This window comes from Saccostrea cucullata, unplaced genomic scaffold, assembly GCF_032062105.1.
Source record: "Saccostrea cucullata isolate Sc308-1 unplaced genomic scaffold, CSIRO_AGI_Scuc_v1 ctg5487, whole genome shotgun sequence".
NCBI lineage: Eukaryota > Metazoa > Mollusca > Bivalvia > Ostreida > Ostreidae > Saccostrea > Saccostrea cuccullata.
The window spans coordinates 22000-38313 of record NW_026929570.1 but is presented as its reverse complement, the minus strand read 5'-3'; the positions used below and the strand labels follow the sequence as shown (position 1 = coordinate 38313).

At 31.5% G+C, this 16314-nt stretch overlaps 1 protein-coding gene across 1 annotated transcript; it reads left to right on the top strand.

Annotated features, from left to right (window-relative positions):
• The first annotated feature begins 3154 nt into the window (after positions 1-3154).
• On the top strand, positions 3155-15755 carry LOC134281256 (probable serine/threonine-protein kinase pats1). Its single transcript, XM_062763735.1, has 4 exons — positions 3155-3429; positions 3885-4118; positions 13875-13996; positions 14457-15755. The coding sequence occupies exons 1-4, from the start codon at positions 3276-3278 to the stop codon at positions 15753-15755; spliced, it is 1809 nt and encodes a 602-aa protein (XP_062619719.1). The 5' UTR covers positions 3155-3275.
• The last annotated feature ends 559 nt before the right edge of the window (positions 15756-16314 follow it).

Here is a 16314-nt window from a genome sequence, read left to right as displayed (position 1 = left end):
CAAGAATATAGGTGACGAGATAATCCGGTCTCTCACCTAAAACAAACACCATGATTTATGTCCGTGACCCCTGATGAGGCTTCTTAATAGCCGAAACACTCTACAACTACTTGCATAATTCAAATCAGATATTAATCTGCTCTATGCAAAAAACATATCTACTTAAAGTGTGGTTTGGAGTGTCGGGTCCTAATAAATCTCTTACAAGTTTCGTTGATTGATGTCGCTAATTTTCACACTCGAAGGCCTCACATTGCCAACAAACGCATTATTAATTACTTATGATGTGACGAGCATGTACACAAACATGGAATTCAACGAACTTCTCTCATCAGTAAATGAGGCTTACACACAGGCCAATAAAATGCAATTAGACATTCCATATCCGGACCCTGAGGATCTAAACTTCTTACTGAAATGCGTCTTGGAAAACAATTACTTTGAATTCGACGGAAAATATTACAAACAAATAATAGGAGCAAGTATGGGGGCAGTCCCCAGTCCAGAGATCTGTGACATCAGAATGTATCAAATCACAAAGCATATAATGGCACAATTTCGTCATGCCAGCAAAATTGTCTTCCACGGTAGATACCGTGATGACGGTTTCATAATATTCAATGGAACGCAACCAGAGATAGAAGAATTCTTTAATATCGGCAATTACTGTCACAAGCATCTAAGATTTACATTTGAAATTTCTCCATCTGCTGTCAACTTCCTTGATACTACAGTTTATAAAGGACAGAAATTTCAAAATTTTAACAAATTTGATATCAAGTCGTTTATCAAACCAACAAATAACTTTCAGTATCTACACAGACAGAGCGCTCATAGCCCAGCTGTGTTTAAGGGATTCATTAAAGGAGAATGCATTAGACATGCAAGAAACACCACTGACCCTGAAATATTACATGCAACACTTAATGACTTCAAGACGCACTTATCAAAGCGAGGCTACTCTACTTCGGAAATTGATCCTATTATCAAGGAAACGGTCAACACAAACCGATCAAAATTCATCATCAAAAAGACTAAAGAACAGTCATTACGTAACCCTACAGTACTGATTACTAAATTTAACCCTTGCGTTAAAGGACTGAAAAAACGAATTTTAAAATATTGGAACACCATTCTTAGAAATCCAGAATGCAAAACTTTATTTCATTCTCAACCAATCATTGCTTACAGCAAACACAAGAATATAGGTGACGAGATAATCCGGTCTCACCTAAAACAAACACCATGATTTATGTCCGTGACCCCTGATGAGGCTTCTTAATAGCCGAAACACTCTACAACTACTTGCATAATTCAAATCAGATATTAATCTGCTCTATGCAAAAAACATATCTACTAAAAGTGTGGTTTGGAGTGTCGGGTCCTAATAAATCTCTTACAAGTTTGGTTGATTGATGTCGCTAATTTTCACACAGTGTCAACTTCCACTGCCTTGTTTCCTTTCAATATCAGGTTAATTGCTCCCGACGCTCATATTATACCGGTATTACGATAAATCTAGACCTTATGAATTAAAATTGAAATTACTTCAATTTCCTCCATTTTTTTTTCGATTCTTATACAGGACCTTGAGAGAACCGCGGTTGAAGTTTTAAGTTACTTTTACATTTGTATTTATTTTAAAACTTATTCCTATGTGATATTATCAATTCATTTTTTTAAAGGTTGAAGATATTTTTCGTAAAGCAATTACTGATCTGAAGAACATGCAGCAAGTCCGTTTAATGCTCATGCACGGCTAATCTTCCCTTATTATTTTTTTTTAAATTTTCCTAAGTGATTTCACATACGTGTTGAATCATTTCATAAAACGATAATCGTGTTTAAAATTGCAGCACACTCTAAGATAATAAGAATTTGTTAAATTTTTCCTACTCAAAAGTTATAAATTACATGAAACTATGTCATGTTTTTCTTTTTTATTATTTCCTTTTTAAATGCATAAAATGATTTTCTCAGGAGGGCTGTTCATATGTTTAAAGGCCAATGTGAATTGTAATTTAAAGCAGATAAAGAACATTATGGCGTATTTGTTTATTATTTTTAGTATAACAATATATAGATTATTAGATAAATTAATATCCATGAGGTAAAATTGGATTATTATATAACACGACGGTCGTCTAGATTTTCTCGACTGATATAATTTTTTTTAAAATGTTAAACATTTTTTTTGGTCTCAATTTATTTGTTATAGTTATTTTTTTTTTATTTTTGTCTCACTTTATGTGTCATTGTTAATTTTTTTATTTTGTAAACCATTACATGGTAAATAAAATTATACAAAACGTCAAATAAAAGAGTTTTCGGATAACTACAGGCGTTTAACTGTAGGCCTTATAAAATGAAATTGAAAACTTGATTTAAAAAAAACACACACGTGTTCATGAATATTGATATGTTTACGCCATGGCATCATAGTTTTAACTGCAGAGATGTGCCTAAATCTGTCGAAAATAGCTTGTTTTGGACGTTCAAATGTTAAATTTTGTTGCAGGATAAACAAAATGCATGATAACTGTCTTGAAGTATAAGCGATATTTGGGCTCGGGTCAAAAACATAAGAGGGCTCGACAAGCCTCACCCTTTATCACGTTTTCTTACCCTTACCCAAATATCGCATATATTTCAAGACAGTAACCATGTATATTATATATAAAACACTACTGAAAGCAATGCGTATCTATGTATAAATTTTAGTAAAATGATGTTACAATTTAGTTGAATTCATGTAGATGTAAATGAATCGATCAGAACACCATAAAAATGAAGTTATCAAGAATGTTAAAGGAAGTCAATATATTTTTTTTTTCGAAGTTCTAGTAATATTACCTCCATTTACATTGAATAATTGATTGATTGTATATTGTTTAATGCCCCTCTCGAGAATTTTCACTCATATGTAGACGCCACCATTTGCCGGTGGAGAGCTGCAAATTTTGTCCTATACTCGACACTTGGGGCCTTTAACAGGGGGGGGTCTTTTTCGTGCCAGCCCTTACTGCGACACAGGGCCTCTGTTAACACGGTCTCATCCGAAGGACCACCACCATTTAGGACGTACAGGTCTGTCAAGTTTTTCCCATGAAACTGAAGTAAAAAGAAATGCGTAGCTTTCTTGTTGTGAATTGTTTCTTCTTTCACATTGTACAGTGGGAGTCCCTATAGAAGTACTACGATGGGACCAGGAGGCCAGAGAGCGGTATGTGGAGTACGCTAAGAGAGGAACACAGACAGTCCACCACGCCCGGGGGATGATTGTAGGATGTGCTGGGGCGGGGAAAACCACGCTACTTAAACGTCTTCTCGGGTGTAGTGAAGAAGAGATTAATGAAGTAAAATCTACTGAAGGATTGGAAGTGCATGAGGAAATATTTGAAATATGTGATGAAACAAGATCATTGAAAGGTAAAAAATATATAAGTGATGCTACATGTACTTAGTCTGAGAGAGGAAAATGAAAAAACAATTCTTGCACACAAAAAATATGACATACCTTTTCCTTACTTTCTCCCTCAATATTTTGTAATAAAACTAAACACCCTCGATTGTCTTTTTTGAAGACATTGCAAATCAATGTAAATCAATGCAAACTGATTTTTAAACAACTGGAATTACAGATATAATCTAAGTGGACAGTTTTGTCGACAGTAGAATTGATGCTTTGCACGTAACCATGCACATAAATTACTTTCACCATTGTAATTTTAGCACTTGGTTAATCAAAAGTAAACATAAATTAAATTTGTCTTTAATGCTTTGAATAAAAAAAAATGTCGAAAAATGCCATTTTATTGCTTCTATCATGTATTATATTTTGAAAAAAAATGATAGAATGTGAGATATCTGATGACTCTTTTTAGCAAGGAAAAGTCAGGAGAATTTTGAGACAGTAAATACTACAAATGTTGGCACTAAGACTCTGACATTCTTTGACTTTGGAGGACAGTGTGCGTACTACGCCTGTCACCAGATTTACCTGACCAGGAGAGCTTTCTATGTTGTGGTGATGGACGCCTCTAAACGTCTTGACCAGAAGGTGGATAAGAAAGTGTGTGATCAAGATGGTAGCGTATTCTCTGGATGGACCTACGGAGGTATAAAAACAATTCTGTCCTTACTTTTGAACACATGATTTAATTTTTTAAAAGGTACCATACGCGTTTAAAAGATAATTTTTCAAAAAAATATTTCTTTTGTTCTAATGGCTATGTGCACCGGACAAAAACCCGAAGAGTTGTATTCATGAATGGCCATGTACATTATGTACTTATATGACCAATCAGTTCATAAAGGATGACTACACTTAACGCTGTGTTTTGGGTCTTTTTGGTCGATTCTATTGATTTTAGATCTTAACCTAATTTAGGTTTTATACATTTACTATAGAAGTCTGTCAATTTGACATCCAATTAAAATATTAAAATTGAGTTTAGACTTTAATGCAATAATTAATTTCATATTTTTTGTCATTAAGTTTTCCAAATATAGAGAACTTTTTTTTGCACTTACCTGCCCTTGATTGAACATTATATGTGTATGGGAGTAGGAGCTCGTCAGAGTGGATCTAATGTAAGACTAGATAAAAAAAATAGGAGATAACTATTTTCCATATTCCTTTTAATTCTGTATGGTACACTTACATGATATTTACAATGCTTTAAAACGTATAAGCCTATCCGTGTAATTAAAGAATATTTTAATCGATGGCTGACTATTTAACATGTTCGAGCACAGTATTCCAGTTAGCACAAAATAATTTAATTTTAGTTGTCACATGTCATTTGATTGGTTAAACTGTTTTATCCATTTTGTATAATTTGCCTACGGCACAATGAGTTACTTCAAAAACGTATTAGTCCTCTTGACGTTAACTTTTAGAATTTGTGATATTGGAAGCCTTTTTCCGAAGGGTCGAAAAATAGAAAAATTGTCTCATTGTCTCATTGTCTACATTGAAATTAAATTATAAGAATGAAGCTTATTTAAAAAAATATGTTACAAGAGGTTGTTACATGACATGGTGCTGTTTACGATTTTTTATGAACCGCTTCGCCAAGTTATGGTATATCGTATAACAAAAGTTGAAATAAGCTTCATTCCTTAAACATACTACCTGTACATGTAAGTCATGTGACGTTAAACATCACAAAACTACATGAGAAAAGATATCACTTGGTAAATTACAATATTAAACGTGTATCAACCCTTGGTTAAAACAGAGAGCACGAGTGTAAGAAGAAGCATTTTTTTAACCATGAGCTCATGTTTGTCTATTAATCTTTTAACACATTACCAATGCAAATATACACCAACATTTGTACTATTAAAGGGAGAACAATAGACTATCATGCGCTGACAATGTTTAAAGCCAGTAAAAACATGGGCGTCCTCATTATGTAGGAAATGAAGGAATGAGATTGAAGAAAATGTGATGACCCTCGCCCTAAAAAACAGATTCCTACATCGTAAATACACACTTCTATTTTATTGCACGTAACTAAGTAAAGTTGTAGATTAGATGTTGATCATTCCTTTAGTTAAAAGAAAAATATATGTTTTGAAAGTTTATTTTGACGCATATTTTGCATATTCTTGAGCGTAGTCCTTCTTTTTTCTACTATTTTCGTTTTCTACCTTTGATTTTAAGACGTGGTCCGAAAGCAGATTATCAATTACAGTTAGGTTTATAATCATGACAATGAAATAAAACAATGCATGTCACCATGCATTTTTTGATATCTCTTAAAGGTGCTTGGACACAGATTTGAAGTTATTATTTTCTCTATTATATTACGACTTATATATATTTAATAGCATTTCACACAAAAATTAAATAAAAATCTTATTTCGATTAAAAGATATTGAAATTTCAAATTTTTCGGCGGGTTTGATTGACATATCATTGCACTCTCACAAATTTAATTTTATTCTTTATCCTTAGGAAAAGTGGCAATCTCGTTTTGTATAAATGAAAAATATTAAACTATAATCCGGAAAATTCAGAGTAGACACGTTCGAAAGCAAAACAAACACACAATATATTGTCAGTTCGTGCAGTTGTGGTAAGCAGACTTTTACGATTGAACGCACCCGGTGAATTCAAAATATAAACAATAACAGAACTCGAACCCTGTTTACAACAACCTGTACATAACACGAGTGTGCTCGATTTGCTAAACTCTGTACGTATCTCTTAGTTCGAAATGACGATACGTGTGAAGGTGTTTTGCTTTCTAACATTTCTACTCTAAATAAAATTATTTTTCTTGATAAAAGTTTTAATATTTCTCATTAAAACACATTTAAAATGCCACTTTTCCTAAGGATTAAGAATAAAGTTAAATTTGTGAAAGTGCAAGGATGTGTCAATCAAACCCGCCAAAAAAATTAAAGTTTTAATAACTTTTAAATGAAATAAGATTTTTAATTAATTTTTGTGTGAAATGCTTTTAAAATGTATAATTCGAATCTGTGTCCAAGTACCTTTAAAGTATTATTAACGCACTGAATTCTTGACTTATTTTCTTGTTACATGTAGTGAAGGAATATCTGTCTAATTTGTCGATTTCATGATGTGATCAATTGATTGGCTTGTGTGGTAATTTGCATACATGCTTAAGCGTAAAATAATCACGCAAGCCAATCGATTGTTCATCGTCATGAAATCGAAGAAATGACATTTATTCCTTATATGAACATGCTCTTTATTCCGCCAATCCACGTGCTACAAGCCCCGCTTCTGTCTCTCTATTTGTCACGCCCCGGCACGTGATTTTTCTAATTGTTTCTTTTGTAAGCTTTTACCTTGAATACATGTACAGGGATCATACAGAAAAAAAAAATCAAATACTTCTCATTAATGCAAGAAATTTATTTGTAAGAACAAAGCAAAGATGTATACTTGCATCATAATGGTCTCAGTTTTGGAACACAATGAATAATAACTGTATTTTGTTTAAATCCGAGTCGAGCCATGTTTTATATATTTTTGAAGGGTCAAATTTTCGTGGTTTGAGGAAAATACATTGGGTCATTGGGATTTAATTTCATGGTTGAAAAAATGTTCAGTAGCAATGAGTGTGAAAAATTGCATTTCGTGGTGGATATTAATTCGTGGGTCTCTTCATACCTTCATACCTCCATTAGAAAAAAAAATATTTTCCTATTAAAATGTGTTATTATGATAAATTTGTAGGTAATAACTTAAACCTTTATGATCAATTAGACTAAAATGAAGCAGAAGAAGAACTTCTATATACAATGTACATGTAATATACAGTTTTATATAAAAAAAATCATTATGTACAAAACGACAATAATGTAATTTTGATTCAATCGAAGCTTATAAATAGTTCTTCCATCGCAAATGTGAATTACAGAAGTTTATCAACCTTATCAACCTTATTTTCTGATGTCATTGAAATATTTATTTACAATTTTGCAATTAAAAAAAAAACCGACATCAAAGTTGCAGCTCATATTGCTTTAAGGTAATTGTCCATACCACGTGAAATAACGCTATAAGACGTTATTCTCGTCAGTGACGTTATTATGTCAAACGCGCCCGACGTTTAATCTATCACAAATGTCTGAAGTCGATTTCACTTACCGTGAAAAGAAAGGAACATTTTTTTCAAAAATAAAAGGCATAAAAATACGATGTTAAGTTAATTTCCGGGATGCATGATCGAAGGAGAGTTTAAATTTAGATGATTTGTCAAACCGAAGGTACAACAAAGATGGCATGCTCCGAGATTGTCTCAAGTATAAGATTATGAAGATAACTAAAAGATTTCGACAATCGGGTCGTTTTTTGTCTCTGTAAGTTGAAGAAATACAGACTAACAATAAATGGTTCTCTTGTCGAAAGTCATTATCGTTTGCTTATATGTTTGTACCTAGGCCTAGTACATAACCAAAATTTCGAACCACGGCTCAAGTATTCAGGTACCTAACAACTTTGCTTTAATGTTGCGATTTTTAAAAGTCGTTTTTCTCTTCTCAATTGTTTGAATTGAAATGTCGTCCTCGAAAATCGTCCTCTGGGGATTGACTCGGGATTTGAAAAAAAAAATTTTGAAAACTTTTTTTTACAATGTACATGTATATATCATAGATAAAACAGGTACATGTACTGCACAAATATAAATGTTCTGTTATTTGGTATATCCTTGCACTGAAACATTGAATAATTCTTGATAAAAAACAGAACTATTTCATTTAAGTAGGAAAGGACATTGATGCATTAAAAAAAATCCTTAATACACACATGTGCTGAAAATTTTGAAAATTCTGTTTTAAAGCTACATGTAGTGCACTGCACAATAACCTTTAGTTACCATTTGTAGTGCTGTGGGTAGTGTATTGGTGCACCTGTCATTCGTCAGGTGTTCTGGGTTCGAATCTTTGTAAGTTGAAAAAATACAGAGACTGAGTATCAAATAAATGGTTCTCTTGTCGAAAGTCATTATTGTTTGCGTATATGCTTGTCATGTACATAGTACATAACCATTTTCGAACCTTTTGGGCCTCTTGTTAAAGTAATTTTCCTAAAGCCAATTTCCAAATTGATGATAAAATTACAAATGTGTCGTCTACGGTACATACAATCTATATGTATAAGATAAAATATGAGAAAAACATAAGCGGAACAGACCCATGAAAAGGTCTATATCGGATGGGGAGGGAGGATGGGGGTATTTCTGTCTTCAAGCACCCCTGAATACAGTGTGGCGATAGATATTAGAGCTAATAAGATGATGTGGATACCTAGTTTACAATGGTGTACTATTTACTATTCTAGATCATAATTTTATGTATAACTGTAATAATCATGATAATGGGGGTTGGACTTAAACTTAGAAATCTCATTCCACAATATGACAGTAACAAAGAAGAGAATACATGTGCATGTATAAGATGATAAATAGGAATGCCTATGAGATCATAGTGGGTGATATAAAAACTTTAAAAGGAATAAGTAAAGGATAAAAATATCAGACAAATTCAACTCTGTTTAAATTGTTAAACAGAGTGCGTACAGTGTTATAATTATATAATTAAGTTGTTCGTGCATGATTTAATCATGCATTAATCATTAAAAACAAAGATAACCATGCAATTTCAATTTAGATTTAATGGATTTATGTCAAGATTGTGACTTTTTATTTGAATGAAAAATTAGTAATAATGTCTCATAAAAGTTATGACAGTGTTTTGTTTCTCAAAAAGAAATAAATTTTTAAACATACAGAATTTACTGCATAATTACTTTTACCCTTTGACCACAAGTCAAGTCAAGTCAAGTAATTTTTATTTATAGTCGGCATATATACTTGTACATGTATACAATTCAACAGAAATAACATGAGCTGTGGTGAGCTCTTTAACCGACTTTAATATATTTACACAAAATCATTAAGGGTCTCCCTCGGGGCACAGAGATTTGCTATGTAAAATTTCAATGCAAAAGCTCAAAGGCTTCTCAAAAGTGTTACAGACAGACAGAAAAACACACAGACAGATGCATAGACCTAATTTAGTATCCCCACTTTCAGTGAAAGGGGAGACAATTATATCAGGGTTTTTTATGTTAACTTGGTTTATCAACATACTTTTAATAAAAAAAAATAGCATAACTTTCCCAGTGATTATTTAGATCTTTCTTTTCCTTCATGTTATAATAGTTTTGATATCATATTGAGCTTAATAATATATATACACCTAGTACACATTTATCTGTTTTAACATCAAAATGTACTGTGCAACACAGTTCCAAAAAGCCAGATAATGTATTGGACCAGCATGCAAAATTCAAATCTAACCATTTCCCCCAAATAAATGAAGAGTCCTTCCCAAACTTATGAGTTAGGATTTTTTTCTGTGTCTTTAGCATGATAAAAAGCTGAAAAAAATCATTTTTTTATTTGGTTAGAAAAAAAATTTGAAGAAGTATAATTGAACTGCCTAAACTTCAGTACTAGTCAAATTGAACCATCTTGGATGTCTTGATTAAATGTTTTTACTTAGTCACAGAGCCACAGAAAGAGTTTTTTTTTAAAGAATAGACCATGTTCATAATGTATGTACCATTTCTCAGCTACTTTTGATATACAATTATACATACGAATTAAATATCCAGTACTTATGATGATGTTCATTAGCTGAGACAATTACAGGTTCGAGAATCTGTGTCAATACTCACTGGATCCATATCAAAATACATGCATCATTTTAACATAGAAAATTCTATTTACTCAGGGAGTCGTTGACTTTTTATATATACCAGTGACTTTTCATAACATTTTACATCAGCAGTTTTTCCAAGGAGGGGTTCAAGGTCACTTTTATTACAATTCAATGTTATTTTTGGACTTTCAGTAAGGCGTAATATTCTTGATGTTATATAATTAGCCTCTTAAATTTACACAGCTTCCATCCATTTTTTAAATATATATGGCCGGGATAGAACTTAAGGGCAAATGTCAAAGAGTGTAGCCAATTTCAAATAACAGGATTACATATATGAGAAAGAAGTAAGGTATTATCATTGTCAACAGCGATTTAAAGTCCTTGATGTTATTGATTTCTTAACCAATTAAAATCTATTCACCATTTGAAAGACACTGGTGCAGAGAATACCACGTCTTACTGAAAGTCCAAGGATGACAGAGAATTGTACTGCTCGGTTTAGTATATTTTAATAACTGCAATGTCCAGGGGAACACACACACACACACACACACACACACACTCAACCCTAGATCTGCCATGAAAATTTTAATCAAGAAGCATCCTATAGAAATTATACTATGGAAACGAGAAAAAAATCATAAGTGCTGAAAAAATTATTGTGTAAGGGTGACTTACTTAACCCTTTTAATTATGAACTATTTTCAGATATTTAATCATTTTATTACCTTATTCAGGGAGATTTTAAAGAAACATAAACAAAAACCACATACTTATCTTTAGGATAAGTGTTACATTTATTTCTCTTTTTCAATAATTTCCTAGTCTTGATTCACATTTTCAATAATAGCACCATAATATTCATACTGTAATAAGAAGCTATGGTCTCACATCTCACAATATATATTAAAGTAAGGGTTTGTCTGAGCATGTTGAGTGAGTTTAGACAGAGGAGCATATAAGATTAATCAAACATGTCACCATAGAATGTGTTCATATTTTACTAATTAAATGACATAGTTTTAGTAAAAATGTTTTCAATGCCATTCTAGTCATCAACTATAGAGCTTGTATTTAGAATTTATTGAACGAATTTGAGTTAAGTACGGAAAACCTCGATCAGACATTACAAAATGGAATCCCTGAACATATTCATCTCCGCTTTCATAGATTTTTATCTATTTGTATATGGATAAAAACATGATAAAGAACGTTGCATCTGACTTAGACAGACCCGAGCTTTTCCTGTGATCAGATTAAAAAGGTGTGGCAATGAAACCACTTTTTTGTTTCTATGAATAGCGACAAATGTATTACATAGACACAAAAAATAGTAAAGCGTGCCACTTCTCTCATTTTTAATCAAATAAATCGCATCCAAACGACCTATGTTGAAACTGAAAGTATTTTCTTCTTTCACTTCCGTCATAACGTTACAAATGCGCATTAACGGTATATAGAATATTTCGAAGATTGAACCCGATTACTATTATGCTTGTGATTCGTGAAAACGATTTCTTGGCCGTCTCTGCATTAAATATTCAACTTATAATTTAAACCAGACGTATTAATGTTCTATTACGATAGTTTTAAATATTTAAATCGATTTTTGCACCAAACTCATAAAAGTATAGATGTTAAAAAGATTTTTTGAATAATCATTTTTCAGCAAATTTGGTTTAAAAATGTGAAAATTTCTTGTATGATGCCCGCTGCCCCACTTAATTTGTATGCCAAATAAGGGAGAGACTGTTGGAAAATAACATGTTAATTTTAAAAAGAAATCTGTAGTCAGAATATCAAGGAGCAATTTATTTTTACTAGTAATGAACTTTTTAATTTTGAACTAAATATGTTTAATTTGCCCTAGAAAGTAATATTAAGTGGATCAACAGATTAAAAAAATAATTAAACCGTTAAACAAGCATATTTTCTCTATAATTCATATGTTAAAAAATTTCTTTTGCTTTTAATTTTAGAAAGCTAGCATAAATATCTTAATTACTGCATTTCCGCAATTTCACGAGATAATGTCTAGTTTTAGTAACAATCCTTTGAAAAGGAGGCCCGGTTGACCCCAAAATTTACACACATCTGGAAAGGACAAATACTCAGTTAAGATTCTGAGAAGTTTCAAAAAAATCTGTAGGTCCGGTATTTCTACAGCATGGTATAGATCTTTACCTTAAAGAAACGTTTGACAGAAAAAAGCTTAGAACTCGGGGTCACCCCATGTTTTGAAAAAAAAACGAGTGAAAACAACAGCATGTAAGAATATCTAAACAATTATTTTATAAAATATCAGTAATTGTAGTTATCCACGTTTGTTTTAAATTTAAACAGATAATGAAACTTGAATCTGTTGCTTAAAACCCTCGAAACAAAATTAACAATAAGATGTACTTGACAAAAACAGGAAAGGTCCGAAAAAAGTAAAGAATTGCAAGAGCACAAAGACAGATTTATATGCACGTTTCTTAAATATAAGTGATTTTTTTTTCAAATTCGTTTTCAGCGAGGCAGTTTCATTTCTGGAAGAATTTAGAAAGCGTTTTTTTTTTTTTTTTTTTTTTTTGCAAAAAATCAAAAGGTTATTGAGAGGAAAGATCCAGAATCGGAATCTACTACATAAAAAATTCTTCATGACAGTGTCCAAACCCGCACTCCCCGAAGAGTAAAGGAGTTTTTGTGATAAACAGTTATTTTTACATTAACAATATTGGCCAGATTTTTCGCCTTTTGGCTTGTTTCAATTTCTAAACATGAAAAACACCCTTCAGAAGGAAAAAACGAGTACAGGAAATCACAAGATTTGCTATTTTCCAGTATATTAAGGTTGATACCCAAACATGAGCTAAAAATAATCAGAAATTGGATTTAAAAATAACGGACATGTGTTTCAATTAAAAGAGAATATTCATTTTTTTCAATTTCTTTTCTTTGAAAAAGATTTAATATAATGTCAAAAGTTAAAAAAAGTGGATGGTTCTTAGAAATTTTTCTCCTAAGAACTAGAAAATGAAAAAGACTTTGAAAATATTAGTAATATTTCAATGAAAACACAAATACAGACAAATCACATTCAGTATAGGTTTACAGGTGAAAACAAATTTTAGAATGCTCGGTGCTAAAAGTGTAAAATAAACTTTAGAAAATTGTACCAAGCCATGTGAATTTTAAGAGGAAGATCAAAATGACAAAAAATTAGCAATATCACATAGGCTGATTTTTACCATTTAGGTTTTCCTAATAAAATTTACCTGACTTGGTATATTTTTTCTTAAGTATATTTTACACTTTTAGCACCAATGTAATATATTCTAAAATTTGTTCTCACCTGTGAACCTATACTGAATGTAATTTGTCTATATTTTTTTTTCATTGAAATACATGTAGCACTAATATTTTTCAAGTCTTTTTCATATTCCAGTTCTTAGGAGAAAAAATTATAAGAACAATCAACTTTTCTAAACTTGTGACATGATATTAAATCTTTTTCAAGGAAAAAAAAATTGTTTGTATCATCTGTCATTAAGCTCGAAAAGAATGAGTCCACTAAAAACTATACTGAACGAAAAGCCAAAATTGATTTTTTTAAAAAAAGTATTTCTTTTCCTTATACAAACTTTAAAAGGAACATTTTCTTCTCTTTATTACAGACTACTTTGTGTTCTGGATAAAGTCTATACATACCTACTGTGGTTCTGACAACCAAAAAGATACAAAACCTGTAGTTCTAATTGTTGCAACACATTGGGAAGAAGGAATAAGACAGTTTATGGTGAGTTATTTTTTCCAGTGAACTTTTCATATACACAGCATTATAATTGTTTTTATTCTTAAAAAACTTAAATCTTTAACACATTGCATTGTAATGTATTAGTGATCTGTTATAGTCTTTATTGAATAAAATACATTGTATCATGATACCGATTAATTCGATATTATATGAAAATATATGTGTTTGGATTATCGGCATATAATTAAAGCAAGTATTAGAAAGTCAATAATACAATCATTTTGATAAAATTAGATCCCTCTCTAATTTATAATTTTTTCGAAGGTATCAATAAATGTAACACTCAAGGATCTTTTCTGTGTAGTTGGGAAATGATGATTTATAAGGAACATAAATAAAAAAAAATCACAATGCCATATAATGTCTTTTAAACAGAACGGGAAAAACAGTCAATATTTAATTACCACTTTAATTCACTTTGATATTTTTTTTATCTATAAAGGATGAAAAGGAACTGATTGAGAGCTTGCGCCATCAGTTTCCAGAGATATCATATTTACCACAGTACATCACTGACGAAAATGTTTATTGTGCAGATTTTACTTTACCTCTCCATGATTTAGAAATGTGCTTCTTCAACATAGCCTCCAATAAACGATGGAGCGAGAACATTCCAAAAGAATGGTCTTTCTTTGGATTAGAAATTAACCAGAAAAAACACTCGAAGCGGATCTTGGAGATTTCAAAAATAACAACAAAAGTTCATGTACCAGAGATTACTACTAAAAAACATGATGGTTCAGATGGAGCTGAAAAGGGAACAGGAGATATGCTGCGGTATTATCATGATGCCGGAAAAGCTTTATATTTTAATGACAATGGTCTGGAGGAAGAGGTAATTATTGACGTCCAGTGGTTCATTGACGCCTTCAAACATATTATCACAGATAAAATTCATTTCAAAGGTATTCCTGTCACCCAGAGGGACTGGGATGAATATTACGAAACTGGAAATTTGCGAGATCGGCTTCTGATAGAGATTTGGAAACATAAAGATGATGAGTTGTTTAAAAGGCTTAAGAAAGAAGACGAAGATTATAACATTAAAGATGGATCATATAAGAAAGATAAACGATATCTGCAATGTCATAAAATGTCGATTATTTATTCTATGCAAAGACTCGGTTTGTTGGCCGTTGGTTCAGAATCTCACTACGTTCCGTGCATGAATCGTAAAGAAATAGAAAAAGAACTTTTAGATATCATCAAGAAATCTGAGAGTAAATCATCTGTTCTTGTTTACCAATTTGAATTTCTACCATTTTTCTTGTTTTACCGTCTTGTTGTTGCTTGTATGCAAGAAGATGGTTGGAATGTACTACAAAATCATGGAACATCTTGCCTCTACAAAAACGCCGCTTTGTTTTTGTGTAAGGAAACCAACTTCCTTTTGTCCGTCACAGAAGAGTCAATACAGCTTCAAGTATTCTGTCTGATGCCTGAATGTGATTTGGAAAAGGCAAAAACGTGCAAAATTCAAGAAAGAATTGAAGACCTGTTAAATAATTTAGCAGGAACATTTCATAGAAAAGTACAGTACGTAAGAGGTTTCAGATGTCGAATAGACAAAGAAAAAATGATTGCTTTCGATATCAAAGGACATTTCTTACCAGAAAAAAATTACATTCCAAAAGAAGACTGTAAAATGGTGTGTCCCTTGCATACAATTTCAGATCAGCATGTCATTGATACAGCTGAGTTCACTAGATATTGGAAATTGCAAAGAGAAATCATACCTTGAGATTCAAAATAATTATTAAGATACTTTACTTAATTTTAAATTGGTTTATGGATTATCAATTTTCAAATCACTTGTACTTACAGCTCATTTCAGCTACTGGGCTTGTACTTTTATTGTCCCTTAATGTAATATAAAAGATACTATTATGAGACATTCTTATTAATTTCTTTATTTCTAGTTTTTTTTCTGTTTGTTATGTAAGCTTTTCAAAATTCTTGACTTTTTCAGAACAATCAGACCATATTTAAATACTTTTGGAACAAAACATCCTTAAGTAGATTTCAATGAAATGGGACCATATCTAAAAATGGAAAAAGAAATGAATTTTATTTTCTTTAACTCCCATGTTAATTACGGTTGGACTACAAAATGTTGAAAATAGTATGTTAGATTTTATAACATAGTATGTATAATGTTTAAGTTTGTAGAACATGGTCCCATGGAAGATGTAATCGATATTAGGTGAAGATAATTGTCAGAGAATTATCTTGGAACATACTTATGAAATAAAAAAAATGACCAAAAGACTAACCATTGAAGACCGATCATATGAGGAAGA